This window comes from Balaenoptera musculus, chromosome 5 (genome assembly GCF_009873245.2).
Source record: "Balaenoptera musculus isolate JJ_BM4_2016_0621 chromosome 5, mBalMus1.pri.v3, whole genome shotgun sequence".
Lineage (NCBI taxonomy): Eukaryota > Metazoa > Chordata > Mammalia > Artiodactyla > Balaenopteridae > Balaenoptera > Balaenoptera musculus.
The window spans coordinates 40,565,075-40,587,562 of record NC_045789.1 but is presented as its reverse complement, the minus strand read 5'-3'; the positions used below and the strand labels follow the sequence as shown (position 1 = coordinate 40,587,562).

Here is a 22,488-nt window from a genome sequence, read left to right as displayed (position 1 = left end):
TATTTGAAGTGGGGCAGGGTTGGTGGGGGGGAGGGGTATCTTGTGAGACTGAGCCCTTAACCTGTGGTACCCGATGCTGCCTCCCAGTAGGTAGTGTCAGAACTGAATTGAACTGTCGAACACCCAGCTAGTGTGGCGAAACCTTCCACATACTTGGTGACCAGAAGTGTCAAAAGTAAAGTAGCGTTGTAGTAGAATACTGAATAAAGTGGACACATAGGAGTTGTTTTTCCTTAAAACAAGAACAGTGATGATGATGATAAAAGAGTAACAAAAAAAGAATATATTTCAACAATGCTTATCTTCTGATACTTGCCCAGAGAGTGGCTTCTTTTTCAGCTTAGATTTTTATAACTGTTTATGAATAAAAACCAAAACAAGAATCCCAAAGCATTCTAAATGAACACATTTAATAGTAACGTTCTTGTCTTTAGATGGCATAAGAACAGTTTTGACTAAAATCAGATTTATCAAGTACTTGTAATCCAAAGAGTCTAGTTAATAATTCCTCTTACAGTGTGATCCTAAATCGTGTAAACAAATTAAATCATTATTCACGGTATCCCTGTAAGAAAGGTAGGAACATACATTTTGTCACTTACTCTTTCAATTTTTCATATCTAAGTTAGAAATAATTAGAATAGAAAACATAAAAACAAATACAAAATAAAACTTGCACTGATAACATTTTAAATCTCTAAATGAGAGTGATTTTAAAAGTTCAAACAACATATTGCAATGACATACAGTACAATATATATTCGTTATATACACTTATACATTGAAATATGTATTTCATAGCGCTAACAGCATCAGTTAACACTCATGAAGTGCTTACGCTACACCAGGCACTCCTGTAAGTGCTTTGCGTATATACTAACTCATACATCCTCACGACAGTCCTAAGAGATAAATTCTATTATCACCAGCATTTTATACATAAGGAAACTGACGCACATGAGGTTAGTATGTCTGAAGTACCAGAGTTGGGACTTTGAGCCCAGCTCCCGAGCTCAGGATCTTAACAACTGTGTGGTCTTTCCTTACACTAAAGATAACAAAACACAGAGGCTGAGGTTCCAGAGACTACGTAGTAAATAAAGAGTTATGACAGCAAAGGATTCTTCTATTTTAAAAAATATCACAGGCAGGAGGAACTACCGACAGGTATCAGTATCTCAGGGAACTTACTGAATTCAACATGCTGCGGAGCATTCCCAATAATAAAAAAGCAGCTTCTGTGCATACGTTATGGATAGAAGAGACCACAGTTCCACTGGAGGCAGGCACTCCAAAGATAAATGTCCAAATGGAATCTAAATCAAACTGCAGAGGTGAAAGTGAATAAAGATTAGCCATTGCCAATTTTTTTCAGTAGAGACCCTCAAAAGTTCTAATATTCTAAAATTTCTTTGAAATTAATTCGTTTTTTCCAAAGTGAGCGATGACAAAGAGATAGAGACCTAGCACTCCTCCCTCCTATATTTTAAAACTCATTTTTACATTTACAAGACAAAGTGAATATTATGTACCATCCTGTCTTAGGTATCTATGTTAGAAACATCATTTTCTTTTTTTTTTCCTAAGGAAAACAAACAAAAATAAAATACTTGCTAATTAGCTAGGCGATGAAATTAAAGAACTGATGGTTTTAAGCAGGATCTTTTTAAAAAGCACATTGAATTTACTCTTTCCCCCACTCTCAGCAATGTTCTAATTCACTTTTAGGTTACATACAGATGAAGATTTGACAAAATAAAAATCAGTTTGAGGAGATTTATTCATAGTAGTTTTATATAACACTTTATGACTATGGTGTCATGCTTATTTTGAAAATTACATAACCAACCAAACTCTACTAAGCATGAATCTGTACTGTGACTTAATGTAAGGGTACAGACTCAGCATTTTCATTTAAAAGGTTTTGTCAATGACTAGAGTTGATTTGAATAGCATTTTGGCATTATTATGGAAGTATAACTGAGTTTAAAACTAAATTCCTATGTCTTTGCAGTGCCACAAACATGAACTATATAGAGATATCCATGATAGTCTCAGATTAGAAATCAGGTAAAGCCTTACTGTTTTCCTAACATGGACATGATCTATCATTAAGAATTTAAAAACATTTTTCTAATCAGACTTGTACTAAGAATCCTTCCATACCCACCCAATTTATGGTATGTACACTACTCCATTTTTAGTTCTACAGAAATTATATTTCTAGATAAAATCATGTTACTCAAAAGAATTCTTTTGATCACCATTAAAATATCATCCAAAGTCTTCACGCATATATAACCATATAGAGTAACCATAAAGAGAAAAAGACCAAATAGGTACAAAGGACTTCTTTTTGGGAAAATTTTCTATGGTACTTTCCGATTTTTATGTTCCAAATCAAATCCCAAACGTGAGAAAGGGATGGAACCGGTTGGTTTTAATGTGATTAACCCATCACCCTGTGGTGACTTTCTGACAAATGTAATTACACTTACACCCTACTAGATAATTCCTACCTGGCAACCCTGCTTACATCGGCTGCTGATGACAGGCACACTGACCTGCAGGTTCTCAGGCAGCTCACTAACTGGCTGCTGCAGAAACAATGCCATGAGGAGAAAATAGAGGGCAGGGACATTAGTGTGTTTAGGAAGGAATGACTGAAGAACCGGAAAACCAGGAAAATGACAAGCATCCCGGTTAATCTCCCTGACAGTCGATCTCCCACCAGCACTCCTGCCCACGTTGAATCCTAAGAGAAGAGGAAATAACGATAAGGACAAAATTAATAATCGATTACCACGCTACATTAACACAGAAAGGAGTAATTCAGCGTATGTGACATTTCCATCCAGAACATTCACACTAATATAAGTAATTAACTACTCAACTGTTGAATTAATCTTTCAGTCAAAAGTTTTACTTTACTATCTCTGTGACTTTGGCAAGCCTGTCTATTAGGATACAGGTCTCAAAACATAGCTGAGGCAGTCAGATACAAGAGGTAATATAAATTCTACTCATTAAAAAAATGACCTCCAAAGAGCTCTAACATTTCCCTAAGAAGAAAGTAATATTCAAAACAGCCAGAATTTAGGATGCTACCAAAAAATGTAACTTAAAAATGCACCAAAATATAGTTAATATATTTCATTTGTCCTGAAAATCATGATAAACTAATAACCTTAAATGATCTATGAATCAAGAGACAAGACAAAATGAATATGCAAAATAATCTTTCCTCACAACATGATATGTAACTCTGCTGGAAAGCTGTCTGGCAGTGCGATAGCAAGTCTGAACCCACTGTCACTGTGGTTATCTGAACATCCAAAGTCCATTCTAGAACCACAGCTCTACCAGGAGATGATCACTGCTTATTAATGTGGCTTACAGCACCAGCCTTTCTATCAATCCTGTTTCCTCCGTTATATAACTAACTTTGGGAAACAACTCAAACATCTAGTTCTTTTGCCACCCCAAACCTAGTACAGTGCTCAGTACAGAAGAAATGTTGGCTAGAGATTCAATGGAAAACTTTTGCAAACAACAAGATGAAAGATCGACTTTTACTCTGAAACAATTTTTATTTCCAATGAATATTCACATTTTTTTCCAAGTTCTTTTTTCTAAGATGAAGTAAGCACATACTTGTTACTACTTAAAATAATGAAAGAGAAATTTGTATTTAGGTGGCTTTTTAAATAGTTCATCCAAATCAATTGCTCAGTGTGATATGAATTCATCTTCTAAAGCATGCTCTTCTAATTAACAAAAAATTGGACAGCAAATTACCAACCTCTTTCATGTATCATCTCATTTCTTAAGACAATGAGCATGTGAGTAAGAAACTGCCATTGTCCTTTTTATAATGTAGAAAATATGCGATTTGTTCAAAGTCATAAAGTTACTGAGTGGTGGCAGTAGGACTTGGAGCCTGTAAAGCTATACTGTCTCCGTTGGCCTTCTCAATGACATTGCCACATTTCTGAAAAACTGGCTGCATTAAGATGCTGGGTGATTTTTGTTTGTAGTAAATTCTAAATGAAATCATGAATATAAAAAAGTCTGAGCCTTAAGAAATCAAAAAACATAAAGTGGTATTTTATACATTAAGTAGGAAAAGAAATTTTGATCAAACTATGTCCTAAATGAAAACCAATACTAGCATTTATTTTCCTTTCCAAATTTTCACACCCTATTTCCACCCCAAAATTGATCTTAAGGAATATCTAATACGTTATTACCAATTAAGCATTAATTTAGATTCAAGTTACAGCTACATGGAAGGTATTTTTATAAAGAAAAATCTGACAAAAAACTAACAAATATGAATAAAACATTCAAAAACTTTAGGTTGTTTATCAGATCAAAGAGAAATAGAATCAAATGAGATGATATATCTATATATATGTAGATATAGATATACATCCGTATATATACACAAGTATGTATGTATCAGATAGATATTCAGGGAAAATTATATTAAATTGAATCAAATTTAAATTAAACTTAAATACCTAGATTTCTCTTTTAGAACCAAAGCAGCATATGCAATGTACAAGCAGGTATCAATGAAGCACAAATAAATTCTAAGACATGAAGTCAGGTAGGTCAGATAAGTTAAAAGCACCTTTTCCTGATATTACTGAAGTGATGTAGGACAGAAAAAAGGACAGAACTGACAGTCAGAAGACAAGATACTCAGACATATTACTATCTGACGCAGGAACCTTATGTATTTAACAGTATTATTTTCCTAATTAGAGAGATATTAATTCTTAATGTATACTCATTAGGTTTATTTCCTATAATATATAACTTATATACCATAAAATACATACACCCGTGTCTGGAATCCTGAAGGCAAGTGAGATGACATATGTTAAATAATCTTGCAAACTGCAAAGTCCTAGGTGAAACTCAGGTATTATTTTTGCCTTCAGTGAGAAGCAGTGCTGTCAATTAGCATTTAAAACTCTTACATTCTCCGAACTCACGCTGAATTGTGCCTTTCACTGTTTATTCTCTTATTAGCTACTAGCTACTATTAAGGTCAAAAAGCTAAATTTCTTGCTACGAAACTGTTTATGACACTTGTTGGCTATATCTTTCTCCCAGAGTCAATGCAAACAGCAATCTATTTTTCAGATCATAAAAGTCTCTATAATGATAATAATTTAAAATGCATATTTTAAAGCAGACAATTTTCTTGAGAAATCATTTCACAGTTAATTTCTTTCTTCATCACAAAGTTCCTTAAGACATTTTTCACATGTGAAATAACAATAAAATAATCCTATGGTGTAAGCTCTATCTTCCTACCGTTTGCTCTAACATTTGACAAAGTAGTGCAGGTTGCACCTAGGTATTGATACTTGAACATTTTTTTTTAACAAATAAATTACATATTAAATTCTGATCCCTAATTTTTCCACCTGACAGGGTAAATAGTTATTCTTAATGCTTATTGCAGAATACAATTATATATGATTTTAAACTGTAATGTTATAAAGACAAATATATTTTTTAAATACTTTAAGAACTGAATGACTATAATTTTCAATAAAAACATTATCTTAAATATATATTTTCCAAAATAAGATCAATATGAACAGAAATATATACCAGTTCAAATAAATCTAACACAGGAAACTGTAATTTTCTAATATTGTTTAAATGCTCAGTTCCGTATTGAAAACAGCATAGAACCAGTGAGCAGAGAATAAGGAGCTTTGGCTGAAACTTCCATGAGCTTAAATCTTTGTGTGGCAATATAACATAACTATTAAACGCATGGGTTTTGGAGTGAGTGACCTGGATTCAGATTTTGACACTTCTTAGCTGACAAGTGACTTCACCCCTATGCCTTGACTTTCTCATCTGTCAAATGGGTATTTATATATCATAGTGTTACTGTGAAAATGAAATAAGTTACTGTGAAACTGAAAAGTGTTTGTAACTGGTACAGAATAAACACTCAAAATATTATTATTATTAATTCAGTTCTGATAATTTGTAAATTATTTATAGATCAGAAAGGGGACTATACAACAGAAAGAAATCATAAGAAATTTACTTGAGTTTTCACATCTTAATATCCTGTCTCTGACTTCAGTTTTTTTTTTTTTTACTTCAGTTTGATTTGCAATTAAAAAAGCCAAATTTGAAACTTTTTATGCTTTTTACTCTATCATTAATTAAAATTCATGACTCAGTGGTTGTTAGATAAACTGAAGAGTATAAGCTTACATAAGATTTAAAAACAAAACACAACAGCTTATTTCAAAGCAGCCGACTGTAAAAGTCCCATACCTAATACAGTTCCGATCTTATTGGTTAAGACAGAATCTGTCTGTTCCAGCCACCCTCCACCACTGAGTCCTTCCTTGAACTTGATGAGAATAGACTGATTACTCAGTAGGACGACAAGAATCCTCATGGCTGCCGTAACTGTGGTGGAATGCAAGTGTTCTTCCATAAACATCATAATCCAGTCAAAACCCAGCGTCCTGACCAGCTCTTCACAAGCTCTATTCAAAGATAGATGGATTAAACAAAACAAACATTAATTTAAAGGATTATGATTTCAAATTAAAAAAATAAGACTAGTTTCATTCTTGAGATACGATAACTTCAGGGTTTAAAAAAAGATCTATTAAAAGTCAGTGGCAAATCTTTCTTTTGTCTACTATGAATTAACTAGTAGTAGCAACTATTACCATCAATGCTCAAAAGATTTTACTTACTGCAAATTAATGCTTGTCTTTTCTTTAGATGTGTAAACCAGTTTTAGTAAGATATCTAGAAGTCTGTTCCTCAAAAGTATAAGATTGGCAGATACAAGACCTCCAAACTCTTCTTCAGTTCCTACAATGAAAATAAATACATGAAATTGCCCTAGCTGATAAACTAGGATAAAATATCCAACACTGTTCTAGGAAATCTCACTGAAACACATCTTTCAGAAAACATTTTCTCTAGGAGTACTTTCCACTCAAGTGAACAAGAAAAAGGGTCCAACATTTCTCTTTAGAATCCTGAAAACTGTTCATTTACTTAAGACATTATCTAAACAAGTGATAATAAAGACTGTGGACCCTTTTTTATATTAATATTCCCTTCTCCTACCAACAGGGGTAAAGTGATCAAACGAGGATCACATGAACAAAAATAACAATGCAAACCCTTAATTTCTAGTCTTTTTGAAGGACTTAAATGGTAAAAATGTCCAGATTTAAAAATGAAAAGAGGAAGCATAAATCATTCAATAATTATAATACATAAAGTAAAGTGAGAATTAAATAGCACAGACGAGAGGGAAAGGCACACAAACACACAGGAGAACTTGGGGAGGAAAGGAAGGAAGACAGAAGCTTACGGTTCTCAATGGATAGTACCGGAAGCACAAGGGACTGGGATCAATGGCCTAGCGTTGCAGGCCCAGCTCTGCCACTAAGAGCTCTGGGTTAATAAGTCACAATCCACATGCTTTCTTTCCTTTATTCTACAATTGAAGCTCAGGCTAAAGTTTAATGACCATGATTATATGCTTTTACTTGTTTGGGCAAGGGACTATTTTTACCTTTAAATAGTATCTTTTAAAATGCTAACTTAGTGCCTTAATCATTGGGAAGGGTGCTTTAAGCTTACCAAGGGGAACTCAAGATTCCCTCCCGCTAACAGGCACAGGACTGGTAATTTACAAATTGCCTTGTTGACAAATGGAATGGACAACCTAAATTGACAAACGAATTACTTCCTTCCAATAAAATGACAATCCACATAGAAATTAAGAATTCTCCTTAGTTTTTATGCCTATTTTTTTCACTGTCAGTTATTTCCCGCTAATTTTCAAATACAGTTTAAAACAATTAACTCTGGGACTTCCCTGGTGGTGCAGTGGTTAAAAATCCGCCTGCCAATGCAGGGGACACGGGTTCAAGCCCTGGTCCGGGAAGATCCCGCATGCCGCAGAGCAACTAAGCCAGTGCACCACAACTACTGAGCCTGTGCTCTAGAGCCCACGTGCCACAACTACTGAGCCCACGTGCCACAACTACTGAAACCCACACGCCAAGAGCCCATGCTCCGCAACAAGAGAAGCCTGTGCACTGCAGCAAAGAGTAGCCCCTGCTCGCCGCAACTAGAGAAAGCCCGCGCACAGCAACGAAGACCCAACACAGCCAAAAATAAAAAAAAATTAAAAAAAAAAATTAAAAACAAACAAAACAAAAAAAACAATTAACTCTGAAAGAAATTTCCAGGTTATCTTCTTTCCATTCGAACTGATGCTTTACTCCACATTGCACTGTCCTTTCATGCAACTTATTTTATTTTGCATTAATTATTATATCACAGTTCAGCATTATTCAAGCCATTTTTTTGGTAGGTGTATCCTGAATACTATGTAAGCTAAATGAAAGAAAAAACTATGGTTTTAATTTTTTGGAACATCCCATTATAGTTAAGACGGTCCAGTCCACCCAATTAAACAATCAAGGTCATATACTAACAAGACCAGCAATATGCTTCTGACTTTCTCTATTCTTTCAAATGGCAATAAATTGATGAGGAGAAGACTAGTCTAATCAACTTGGCAGATCAAGAGAAAATTTTCCTAATTTATACATCCCTGCTACTGTGCTCTTGTTAAAAAAAGTTTACAGCACTAGTTGTAGTTACTGAATTCAATGGCCAGCAAGAAATATGGAGACTAGAGAAATATTTTTCCTATATATATTTTTTATACTTGAAATAAACATGTTATACAGTTCTAAAGATTTTAAAAGGACTTTCCTTTTTTTTTTTTGGCAGCATGGCACGGCATGTAGGATCTTAGTTCCCCGACCAGGGATCGAACCCGAGCCCCCTGCAGTGGAAGTGTGGAGTCTTAACCACTGGACTGCTAGGGAAGTCCCAGGATTTCCCTTTTTAATTCCTATTTACTTGCCTTATATTAATTCAGAACTTAGAAATAATCTTTATATATGGTAGAATAGCACGGTGGTTAAAAGCTTAGAATGTTGGACTACCTGAGTTCAAATGCAGTGGTATGATCTCAGGTAAGTTTCTCTTAAACTTTCTGGGTCTCAGTGTCCTCACTTTTTGTAAAACTGTGATAACAACAGGACCAATTTCACAGGACTGTTATAAGATTATATAGAGCACTTAACAGTGCCTGGCAAATATTAAGCACTAAATAAGTGTTATCCATTGATTTGATCTATATGCTTCTCACCCACTGCTAATTTGCTTCACCAAAGAAATATCAACATTCTTCCAAATGGTAGGAAGTAAGTAGTTACTGGCCTTATATTCTGCTCTATGATTTGTAGAAGTCAGCCTCTCAAATCTCTGTTTCTCCTTTGAAAAACATAATTACACCACTTTCTCTTCTTATTCATGAAGCACCAGAGAGGCTGTGCTCTGACTGATACAGCCAACGTGGAAGAGAACTCCCAGATGGATAGGGTCGTAAGAGTTTTAAAGGAAATCATTTATGTGACATAATTTGGGAATAATGTAACAGGATAATAATGTAAATAATGCTGAACAAATATAAAATATTGTGAATTTAATTACAGGTTAATCTAAAGGTCCTTTTGATGTTTTCCAAGCAAATCTCCTGTTCTAGAATACACAACCGGAAAAATACATTCTAACAAGAGAGAAATATGCCTCAAGGGAGGAAAGTTTTTTTTTTTTTTAAAAAGTGGTTGTCATGGGCCCAGGAACTACAACTTAAGAAAATTTTATTCTACACTTACATAAAGTGATTCTAGTAAAATGTTCTTTCCCTCAATGACTATTAAATATTTAACAGGGAAATAAAAATAACCGCAATATAGATACAATTCACTTTAGCAAGAATCGATGTTTCTGAAGAGTTTTACATAAATTAAAAAAAATAATGTTCAAAAATTAACTGGAAGAGTTTATTATTTAAAGGAACATTGCTATAAATCCTGTAAAAATAGGAAAGATTTTATTTCTAAAGTAAATTCACACCCTATTCAATTTGTAGGTAATTCTGTACTTCTGCATATCGTAGAGGCTTGGTCTAAGACAAATATATCTGTGAAAGACCAAAAAAAGTAATGTAAGGAGAAAAGTAATATAACAGTGTCACGTATAATTCAGGTCTAACTTGTGTCAGAAGAAAACAGGGCATAGTAATTAGGTTCCAAGCTCCAGAATTGACTCACCAGTGTCAGGCTTCTCTTCATGGTTTATTTCCATAACTACAAATTTCTCACAAACTGCAAAGGTTGGTAAAGTAGAAGAAATAAACTGGCCAAACCTTTAAATACAAGAAAAAAGAGGTTATAGATTTTATTTTTTCTCTCTCCGAAACAAACAACAAAACACTAAGAAACAAAAAGCAAAGAAATGGAAACCAAAATAGTACTTCTTATTTTAACTAATCTTTTACAGACCTCACATGATTGTGTTTCATTTGCTTCCCCTCGAACTGTTGCAATTAACATTATATATGCTATAATGTTTTAAAATACGTATAGGGAAAAATATACTTCATCAGAAATATGAGTCTTTTAATGCACTAATCCAAATTTCAAAAACCAAACGGTATGATCCAAATTAAAATGTCCTAACATTATCAATATGGATCTACTGTAGCCTAGTAGTTAAGTACTTGGGTTTTGGAAACACAGGTAAGATTAAAATCCTAGCTCTATCAGTTTTTAATCATGTTACTTGGGGCAAGTAGCTTAAACTCCCTGGGCTTTAATTTCTTAATTTGTAATGTAGAGAAAAATAAAAGCCTTGATAGGTTTCAGTGATAATTTCAGCAAAGTGATCATCATAACACCAGGATAAGACCTAAATAAATATTAATAATAATGACAAGTTCCAAAATAATTTTTAAACTCCAGTTTTAAATCTGTCACCAAGTTAAAAAAAATGCTTTCAAGATAACTGTATATAAAATAAGTGACTTATATGCTACACCAATTAGAGATTAGTTTACTGGGAATACTCTAGCAATAATGTGTGATTTTACCTGTGATACCTGAGCAATTACATGACAAGCAGTGATTAAGTCTAATTTAAGCAGTTCTCTACTTGGAAAATATCTTAGGTAGTTTTTTTCCTTCCATTTTCAGTCAAGATGAGAATTATCATGTGCCTATTAGAACACTTCTACATACACTCCATAAAATATGTCTTAAGCCATATTTCACATTGGCAGCAAAATAATACTCATATAAAAGGTCTGAATATACAACAATAAAATACCACCATCAGTTTGGGTGATAGAGAACAAATACAAAAGACATGGCATGTCCGCTTTGGGTGTACGTGCATGTGCATATGTGCTTCTGCATGTACACCTGAGAAGTAGCAAGGCCTGGGGAAGAGGGCTGTGGACCAAGAATTCCTACACTGAACATTTTTATGTCTAGGACAATCAGCCTCACTGGGCTAATTTTAACAACTTTTCTCACCAGAATTCTATTATTCGCTAGTGGCAACAACTGGCTTTGCAAGATACATTCATGTTTTCCATGCCTTACAAATATCTTGAAGAGTATTAACTTTACACGTGTTACCTAGGCATAGGAACCAATTACGTTCATCTCAATCATCTTAACCTCATTGGTACTTTTAGTTAACAAACAAACAAATACAGAAGTTTTCACTACCTGAGCAGATCATTGCTGTTGGGAAAACCTTGCAGTAAGAAGCTCAGCACATTACTAATAGCAGCAATGGTAGGCTGGGATAAAGACATATCTCGAAGAGTCAGTAGTAGCTTTGGGATTAGCTGGAATTCCCTCATTAACTTGGCATTCTTTGAAGCTTCACTATAAGAGAAAGAAGATTTTATACACTGTACTAGTATCTCTTCTATAACTGAACAGCTAACAATTTAGGTATCAACTAATACCTGGACTCCGTGAGCAATTCAATAAAGTGTTCAAATAAGGAAAGATGAAGTTCATACGGTGCATGGAGCCAGACCTATAATAAAATAAAGAACAGTGGTATATTTAGCGTTAAAAATACCCCAAGTCCCAATCCAATAAGTGCAAATGCAGCACATGTAACTTATTTCACTTAATTAATTGAATATAACCACTTTATTAGTTTTTATTTATTGTAGCCCTTTAAAACTGCTTGTATATAGGACTTCTGTTCTGTTCATAAAGAGATAATTGCTGTGGAAATCACCCTCCTAGAGTAAACAACTAGAAAGGCAAGATCTATAGAAAATTTCTCTGGAATCAATGACTGAATACTATTAGCGAATACTGAATACAGTATACTGAATAGAATGAATATGGAATACAAAAACTGAGTGACAGGAATCTTGTGTGGGTCCAAAACTAGAAATAACCACTGCAAACTGGCACAGCAAACAATTCCTAAAACTCACAAAGGGCTGAAACTACTTTGCACTCCCACCAACCAGTATAGGGACTTCATAATACATGGGAAGGTTGGGTAGAGGTCTCCGAAGTGTAATACCTTAGTAGGGGGGCTAAATTACCACTAAAGATTAATCAAAGTCCACCCTAACAAAGCTTAAAAGCATGCTTCAAAAGAATCAAGAGAACTGCAATACTAGAGCAAAGTTTAATACCCTTTAAAAGAATAAAACAAAATTTAGCATTCAACAATGTAAAATTTAGCATCCAATCAAGTTCCCAAGCATGCAAAAAAAGGGAAAATATGAGCCATAAGTAGGAGAAAAAACCCAATCATTATAAATAGGCCCAGAAATGAGAGATGATAGAATTATTGAGACGTTTTAAAAGCTATTAAATATGCTCCATAAGCTAAAGAATGTAACAAAAAATATGAAAATGATGAGGAGAGAAACAGAAGATAACCAAGATCCAAAATGAACTTCTACAGATGAGAAATAAAATATTCAAAATGAAAAACATAAAATGAAAATCCTCTGGGACTAACAGAGGATTAGACACTGCAGAAAAAAGTTCAGTAAACCTAAAGGCATAACAACAGAAACTATTCAAAATGAAGCATGAGAAAAAAATACTGAAAATAAATGACTAGACAGAGTATTAGTGACTTGTGAGACAACAGCCAGGAACCTAAGATACGTGTAACTGCAGCCCAAAAAAGGTGTGTGTAGGTGGTGGTGCTGGAGGGGGTGTGGGTATCGACCAGGGAAAACAGCTGAAGAAATGATGGCTAAAAAATTTCCCATCTGATAAAAATGACAAACTCACAAACTTAAAAAAGTCAACAAACCCCAGGCAGAAGAAACATAAAGACAAGGGAATAACTGACAATTTTAAAGTATGAAAAGAATAAAAATCATCAACTAGAATTCTATTCTATGCAAAAATATCCTTCAAAAAAGAAGGAAAAATACTTATTCAGATGGGACAATTTATCACCAGTAAACCTGCACTACAAGAAATGTTACAGCAAGTTCTTCAGGCAGACATATCATTCCATTACAAGATGGAAATCTGGATCTACACAAAGGAATAAAGAATGCCATAAATACTATTTGCTGCATATACTATGTGGGCGACTATAAAAAATTTTTAATGCCTTTAAAAGATAATCGACTATTTAAAGCAAAAATAATACAAATATTGCGGGGATTATAAACATATAGAAGTAAAATGTATGACAACAATGGCACAAAGGACAGGAAGGGAGAAATGGAAGGGTACCATCGCAAGGTTTTTACGCTATCGGTGAAGTGGTATAATGTACTTTGAAGACAGACTGAATTGTTACACATGTATATTGCAAATTCTAGGACAACCATTAAAAAAGAAAATGCTTGGATGCTATTACAATTATTTTACTTATATTGTCAAATAGCTGTTCTAAAAATAGGGTAAATTAAGTATTTATTGACCACTACAGTTTGGGGTTATTAGGAATGCCATATGAAGCCACAAAGGGAGCAGAGTACTATAAAATGAAGCCAAAATTTGTAAAGCAACTATATTTCTGATGTTTGTATATTGAATTTCAGTCAGAAATCTGAAACTAAAGATAATGTGTCAATTACCAGATGTATACAAAGCTAGGCTTATTAAGTAGGTCTCCTTAGTACTCTCATAATCCTCTTTGCATACCTTTATCTCTGTGCTTTCACAAAATTTTTATTGTCTATTTGCTTTTCTCTTCTAATGCACTAAATGCCTTGAGGCATGGACTCTATCTTTTATTTTCACATCCTTAGCACCTAATACAGTGCTTGGCTCAAACATATTCAGTAATTATTTTCTAACAGAATGAGAGGTCTGTGTATCAGAACTTTGCATATCAGGCTGAGATACGTGTATTTTATTGTGTAGGAAAGAAAAAGCACTGAAAGTTTTTTAATAAGTTATATGATTATATCTTAGAAAGAATGAGGTTAAAAAAATATAGGATAGATTGAGGAAAGGGAGAAAGAATTGATCATTATTTTAGTAAGAATAGAATTGATTAGGGCTTGGATTAGGATGTAGCAGGAGAAAGAGAAAACACAGACTACATGAAATGTGGAAGCAGAATCTATATGACTTAATATGGGCTGTTTATAAACAGTGAGGAACGAGGAAGCTGATTTTTCAATTTCAAGCCTCAGTGAATGGGGGGAATGGTGGTGTTATTAATAGAAACAGAAGTTAAAAGGAAGCACTAACTTGGGGAAGGATGTTAAGTTCGGTGTAGGTGTTGCTGGGATATAAAAATGGAAATGTTGAGGAAGAAGTTAGAAATAAGCCTGGAATTCAGATATCAAGCTAAAGATTTAGGTTTGTGAGTCACCTCTGTAGAAATGAGGATGTGGGACTGGGTGAGAATCTAAAGGAAAGAAAACAACAAATAGGGCTTCCCTGGTGGTGCAGTGGTTGAGAATCTGCCTGCCAATGCAGGGGACACGGGTTCGAGCCCTGGTCTGGGAAGATCTCACATGTCGCGGAGCAACTGGGCCCGTGAGCCACGACTACTGAGCCTGCGCGTCTGGAGCCTGTGCTCCGCAACAAGAGAGGCCGCGATAGTGAGAGGCCCGCGCACCGCGATGAAGAGTGGCCCCCGCTTGCCGTAACTAGAGGAAGCCCTCGCACTGAAACGAAGACGCAACACAGTCAAAAATAAATAAATAAATAAATAAAATTAAAAAAGAAAAAATGACTATCTTTAAAAAAAACAAACAAACAAAAAAAACAAATAAAGGAAAGGATAAAGCAGCAAAGGTGGACACTTTTATACAAAGTAATGAAAATTCCATAACCAGAAAATTATGAGGAAAGTAGTGAGCAAGATATATGAACCAGGAGAGTGATGCCTAAAAGCTAGTAAAAGAACTAGGAGACGCAAGAAGAGGGAAATGGACTGCATCAGATGCTGCTGAGAGCTGGGGGTCCTGAGAACTGAGTAGAAGCCATGGATTTTTATTTAGAAGAGGGCTCCTAATAAGCTTTCAAATAAAGCTTCAGAAAAGCAATTCGGGCACACAGTCTGTTTGTTAGGGATTTACAATAACTGACAAGATCGAGCTTATAAGAGTTACAAAGAAGAAGAGTGAGGGCCAGACATCACAGCAAACACCAAGTGTTAGGCACCATTCTGGGTGGTAGGGATACAAAGATGAAGGTAGACATGATCTCTGCATTCATAAGGACTTCAGCCTCACAGGGGGAGATTTCATACAGTGATGAGTGTGCAAAGTGCTGTGAACAAGAAATGAAATGCAGAAAGATTATGAAAAGAAAAATGCAAGATTATGTGGTGCCTTGAGAGGCCAGAGTGGAAGCTGTTATGGTAATAAGACAGTAGAAATAAAAATTTTGCTATTTTGGCGAAAAGAATATTTTACTATGCAGCTACTAGTAACCAAAATTTCAGGTCTAGCTCCTATTTATTGAGGAAAAGTTACTATCAAAAATTTTTGATGAAAATATGTTTGCCTCTTGTAATGCCAGTGGCAACAGCAAACTGGCTATAGTTAGCCATATGCGTTGCACCATTTCACTTCTATACTACCTGTAAAATGGAATATCTTTGGGAAGAAGGAACCCAATCACTACCCTATTTTGTATATTTTACTAATGACATTAACATGAGCATCATAAAATTTTAGAACATAAACACATCTTAGAGACAAAACTGTTTAACAGTTAACTCTATCAATATACAGAATAAGAAATCAGTTCCTTGATTATATATTACCAGTTAGTGTTTATATACATACTTCAAAATCACAAAGTAGATCCTGGAAAGCAGTTGAATTTGGAATAATGGAGGTCTCGTGTCCACTGTCAACAGTTCCCACCAAGGAAAAAGTTAGATGGAGAATGTGGCTGTTAAGAAGGGAACGTTTCTTCTTAAGCAGCATTGCCAGCAGCTAAAAGAAAGCAATACCAAATGCCTGTTGGTCAATCATCATATACACATATACGTACACACACATACACACACACAAACACACACCGGAGAACCCTAAGTAGAGCAATTCCTGAGACCTCTACGCTGGTTTCTAAATTTTTACTGTGACAATGCAACATCAGAGAAAATCTGAAAAGCAGGGTAATCCCATCATCCTCTTATTAAAATATCCACTTTTTTTTTTTAAACATCTTTATTGGAGTATAATTGCTTTACAATGGTGTGTTAGTTTCTGCTTTATAACAAAGTGAATCAGCTATACATATACATATGTTCCCATATCTCTTCCCTCTTGCATCTCCCTCCCTCCCACCCTCCCTATCCCACCCGTGTAGGTGGTCACAAAGCACCGAGCTGATCTCCCTGTGCTATGCAGCTGCTTCCCACTAGCTATCTATTTTACATTTGGTAGTGTAAAAATATCCACTTTTACATAAACTCTATTCACACAGAAATATTTAAATTGTTGCCATCATGTGTATACAATTTTCTACTCTTGTTCTCTACATAACATTTTATCCAAAGGATTTTTTTTCTTTTGCAACCTAGTTTCTGTAATTACAATTTTAAAAGGTTGAATGATATGTGAGATGGTTATAGTATTATTAGTCATTCTCGTACTATTGGAACGTTTAGATTATTCCTATTTTTTCATGATAAACAATGCTGCAATTATCGTTTTGAAAGTTTTGTAAAACAAAACATCAAATTAGATCATTAAATCTATAGAAAACACTACAGTAAACAGCTTATCTACTACCAGTGAACTATTGGCTAAAGTTAGAGAAGGCATTTGTACTTCATCTACACTAGAGGAATTTAATCTTGCTCCAAATACTTGTTTCTCTTCTTATAAGTAACTTTCTGCCTAAACCTAGTAGAGATTGTAAATACATGAACACAACATATTTTTAATCCCACATGTGTTTTCAGGACTAGTAATGGCACACAGTGGCTCTCACATGCCCTAGGGAAGTAAGGGGGCGGGGGGAGTAAAAGATGACTGGGTGTGGAGGGGAGAGACGGGGTTAGCGAGGAGAACTCTGGATCTATTACCAATTTGGCAGTCTCTAGAGCAGGTGGTAATATGACCCTATTTCACTTAATTCCTGTTTCCACAGAAAAAAAATAACTCCAACCTAACAACTTATATTCTCACTCGAGATATGTTAGTCTTCATAAAAACTACCAACTTCTAAAGTTTACTTGGACAGTACTATTCTTCCAGAGTTTGAAACTACATGAACTACAAGGAAAATTAGAAGATTTTTAATGCAAAGTGAAGTGAGGACCAAGCTTTATGGTTACAAACCTGGTAGCCCTTGATTCTTTCCATCTCCTTGCTGGCTAGTGGGTTACTCTTGACCACACAAACCAGGGCCTTGACTGCCGCATACAGCCCTTCCACATCAGAAGCCATGGCCACCAGGCCCAGGATGGCTGCAGCTCCACCAATGTACTGCAAAGTAGTGGCAACAGGCTTAGGAACAAATGTTCTTACTCCTGATTAAAAGACAGTGAAAAATAATTAAAATAAATTCCCCACTGTAAACAAGACCTGAATAAATCATCTTAAGAAATATTTAATTAATTATAAATTACACCTGAAAACAAAAAAACCCTTCTATCCTAAAAAAAAAAAAAAAAAAATTCAAGGTAGAATTTGGGAGAAGGCAATAAATGCTGATATATATACTTTCAGAGGAGAGTTGGGAGTAAAGGAGGGAGTAGAGAAGAGAGGGTTTGAGAGCCAGCACAAGTGTTTCTACTATACAGCTTTGGGCAATGTAAAAACTCAAAAGTACAGAGGCCTTGGGAATATATTTCTGAAGTAAGGGAGAATGCCTTACTAGGTACTGTTGGAGAATAAACTTGGGGAGAGAGCAAAAGCACTTCATCTCTGTGAACTGGGGAATGGGATGGAGAAGCCACCCTGGCAAGGATGAAGTATTCCCTATAGAAAAGCCAAACAAAGCACATTCCCGACCACTGCTCAAAGCTTCTCTTAGTTATGTAATCTGAGTAACAGTACATCAGTGACCCTGAAGAGCGTTAAGTATGTGGAAACACAGTACTGGAACTAACTTTGTCAATTAAAAAAAAAAAAAAAAAAATTCACATCTACATTCCTAACCTTGTTTTTTCTAAAAAAGACATTGTTTGAATGTCACTTGCCTACTGATCAAGATTGAGTTTTTAAAAAATAAAGCTAATATGCATTTTATATTTCTGGGTGCTCTGTAGTATCCACAATACTTTCATATACTATGGCACTGGATTTTGAAAGCTACCTTCTAAGGTAATTAGGGCCAGTATTACTGGTTTGTAGATACGAAAATTGACATCCATGGAGCTCAATGTCTGGCTTAAATCCACACAGTGACCGAACAGGGGTTAGAACCTGAATCTCTGAACTCTTCATTCACTGCTCTTTCTACTATACCACAGTGCCGCTGTATTTTTGCAAAGGACACAGAGCAGTGCTCAGTAAATATTTGCTGAATTGAAAAAAGAAAAACTACCATGTGCCTTAGCATAAAGGAAACTTTTATCAATGCAACATAGCCAAAAAAGAAAAACAAAGTTAAGCGATGTGCACATTGCTGGGACAATAATAATCGCCTGATAAACATGTAGGACGCTGACCAGCACAACACTTTTTGTTTATTTTAAAAGGAACCAATATTCTGTACTGATTTGCACACTAAAATACATAATTGCTAGTTCTGAATTTTAGATGATCTGATTGGGTTATGTCTCAAAATTCTATCTAACCAAAACAATCAATTCTTTCTAAGCAGACATCGGGTAAGAGGCTCTGCAGCTCTGACTTCTATTATAGTTGGATCCACAGTGCTCCTACTCTGGAGCTCTTATTTCTAGCTCATTTCCAAATAAAAAGCACCATGAGTGTCACCACTGCAGCACCAAACCATGTAACAATAGCAATCATCAGTATTTCCAAGTCTTTACATCTGTCCCTAAATGTAGTGTGACCTTTACCTTGAAATTATGTAGAAGCATACAGTCAGTGCTCATCAGTGTTGACAAAAGAGGGGAAAAGTTAATGGAATTTTATAAAAGATTATAATTTTTAAAGCTGACTGGAGTTTGGGATTGACATTGATCTCTAAATATTGTAAGAACACTACAGGTCAGCACTATCGAATATGAACTTAAACACCACACTCAAGTGAAGAAAGTGAACGCGGATGTGAAGGCAAATAAAGAAGTCTGAAAGACAAAGGCAATTTGACTCACCCAAGTATCCAATCAGAGTAGCCCCAATTGTCCGTGCTGGTCCATTAAGGTGCCCTGCTGAGTTGTGTATCAACTTCACAGGAGTGGCATTCTCATGGGAGGAGATGCCTAACTGAAGAATAGGAAAGGGAAAAATGTAACTATACAGGAACAGTCTGAACATTTTGACTAGAAAAGAAAAAAGAACATGATGGGGAACATATCTTTTCTCTCTCTCCATAACAGAATATTAAAAACATGAGTATTCATTTTTTTTTAAATGTGCAAATACTTCCAAAGGTGTGGAAACTCAGAGGTACCTGAGTAGACTCAGTTAAATACAGTCTACTGAGAGAAAGATGGTGAGGGGGTCTTGGGAAACAGCCTCAGGAGTCCTTCTGAATGAGACTCTGCTGTGGTTTAAAGGTTCTCATCACTCGCTGCCTCACAGTATTTCTGATTGGTGAATATAATACTTGCTTTACTCCATAGCCAAGTAAATGTCACATAGATTATCCAAAAGTTTATGGATAAAACATGCCCTGTACACAAAATAAATGTTAAATTTTGCACATACATACACAATGTGCTTTTAAAGCAAATATAAGGCATAGACTTAATTCTGTTGTTAGCGGTAGAATAAATTTATGTAGTTAATATTCCTTAGAAGATTTTATATATATATATATATTCACAGGCAAACCTCTGCACAAGAGCTTGTCAATACTTACTGTTCCCAAATCCTTTCCCTTCCAGCCTCTTGATTTCCTTCCCCTTAGCTTTGCCTCCTCCAATCAGCCAAAACGTCTTGTCAAGCTCACTGATGACTTCCACCTTCCTAAACCCGATGGCCAGCCTTCATCTTTCTGACTGCTCTAACACATCTGCCACAGTGAATAAGACTTCTACAACACCAGATTCTCCTAGTTTTTCTCCATTCTTGCTGGCTCTGTAGTCTTTTCTGCATCATCTTCCCAACGCTGTCACACTGGAATGTCCCAGGTCTCCGTCTGTAAACCTTTCCTCATCTCCATCTCCATCTACTCTTTGGTAAGTGTACCCAGTCTTGTGGCCTTAACACCACCTATGAACACCCGTGGCATTCGAACCTCTCCCCTGAACTCAGATTCATATTTCCAATGATGTCCCCCTCCTAAGATGTCTAATATGTTTCTCAAACTTTTGCAAAACTTAATTCTCAATACCTCCCCCACCCCCCAACTACTCTTCCTATAGTTTTCTCCATATCAGAAAAAGTGACTCTACTTTTGCCTCGTCTACCCCACAGGCCTTCTCTTGTTTTGTTTAGCCACACCTGCCTCTGTGGCAGGCATGCACTTTCCTCAGGGCCTTAGCACTTGTATTTCTGGAATGCAAACCCCACCTGCCCATACATGCATCTTATTCTCCATATTCTCATGCTTTGCTGCCTCATCTCTTTCAAAAGGCTGCTCCAATTTCACCTTCTCAGTGAGGCCTCCTCTGACCATCCTACTTAAAACTATAAGCTTCTTTCTCTCAGCTTTCCTGCTTTATTTTTCTACATAGCACTCTTCATCTTCTAACATACTCTATGATCAGGTTATTTCTTTAGTTATTATCGTATGCCTCTTCCACTAGAACGTTAAGAACCTTAATAAAGGCAGTGATTTTCTCTTTATCTACTGCTATGTCATGAACAAAATGGTGCCCGGCATTTAGTAGGTTATCCAGAAAAAAATTACAGCCTTAAAAATAGCAATTGTTTCCTTTAGTTTCCTAAAGTTTGATTTCTTAATTGCCAATAAAAATATAAGAATTAATATAAACTATGCACTTGAATTCTCACTCTTCCAAATTAAACTAAATATCTAGATATGTTTTGGCTTAAATTCAAAGGCAAATAAACCAAAACAATGTATGAAAGGCACTGTTTTTAGCAACCACTCATACTTGTGTGGTGCCCAGAAGGAAGCTCTGGAACATCTTCCCAGTGAGAATCTGCAGCAGCCCACTGGGGAATCAATCTGCTTACCTGTTTAGCAATCGCTTTGCTGTCCAACTTGTTGTACACTTTCCGGATTCTTGCCACTGTTAGGGCGGACACAGACAGTGCATAAAGGCCAAATGACACCTTTTCCTCTGGTACTAATGACACAGGAGACGGGACCACACCTTCGGATTTTGCATCTTTACCTTCAAAAGAAGAGTAAATCCTTTTCAAAATCGTCAGTTTTTCTCCTGATCCTAACACAACTTTTTAATTCTTATTATCATTTTTAAATGGGTAGCCTTGAAAATCTTTTAAAGTGGAACAAGGGAGCTAAATTCAAAAACTGTTTTATTTAATTTCCAGCTCTTCATTTATTTCTTTAATTAGAAGATAAGGAAAAGCATCCAGTCATAAAGCGTTACATCCTAAGTTTTACTCTTAAAATATACTTAATATACAGCACAATGTAAAGGAAGAGGAAGAGTTTTAACTGTTAACCAAACAAATCACAAAACACTTCCCCTTGGTTCCAAGGAACAAGGGAATGAAAAGGAGTGGAATGTCTATGAGCTTTGTAGCACTAGGTCTCCTTCCCAATGAGAGCCCTCATATATGCCTCTCTTTATTCTTCCAGACAACATGGCAAAGTAGTTTTAAAGCGAGATGGTTTAAGTTTGAACCTCTGCTTTATCGCTTAAAAGCTGTGTGACCTGTACATCGCTGCACCTCAGTTTCCTCATCTGTAAAATGGGGATGAAAACAATAGCCCCCTAAGTCCCAGTGTTTTGAGGTGATGAATAAATACTTGTGAAGGGCTCAGAGCAGCTATGTCCTTCATGCATATTAACTTATTCAGCACACATTAAGTGCTCAGTCAGTGT

General features: G+C 35.5%; 1 protein-coding gene across 1 annotated transcript in view; it reads right to left on the bottom strand.

Moving 5' to 3' along the window:
• Nucleotides 1–22,488, bottom strand: part of WDFY3 (WD repeat and FYVE domain containing 3) — a 267,612-nt gene that overhangs the window by 76,702 nt on the left and 168,422 nt on the right. Inside the window, 11 exon segments of the mRNA XM_036852038.1 lie at nucleotides 1,192–1,326; nucleotides 2,520–2,755; nucleotides 6,319–6,536; nucleotides 6,753–6,873; nucleotides 10,212–10,306; nucleotides 11,673–11,834; nucleotides 11,918–11,991; nucleotides 16,202–16,354; nucleotides 17,708–17,898; nucleotides 19,657–19,768; nucleotides 21,650–21,810. Coding sequence (XP_036707933.1) covers nucleotides 1,192–1,326; nucleotides 2,520–2,755; nucleotides 6,319–6,536; nucleotides 6,753–6,873; nucleotides 10,212–10,306; nucleotides 11,673–11,834; nucleotides 11,918–11,991; nucleotides 16,202–16,354; nucleotides 17,708–17,898; nucleotides 19,657–19,768; nucleotides 21,650–21,810 — 1,658 coding nt within the window.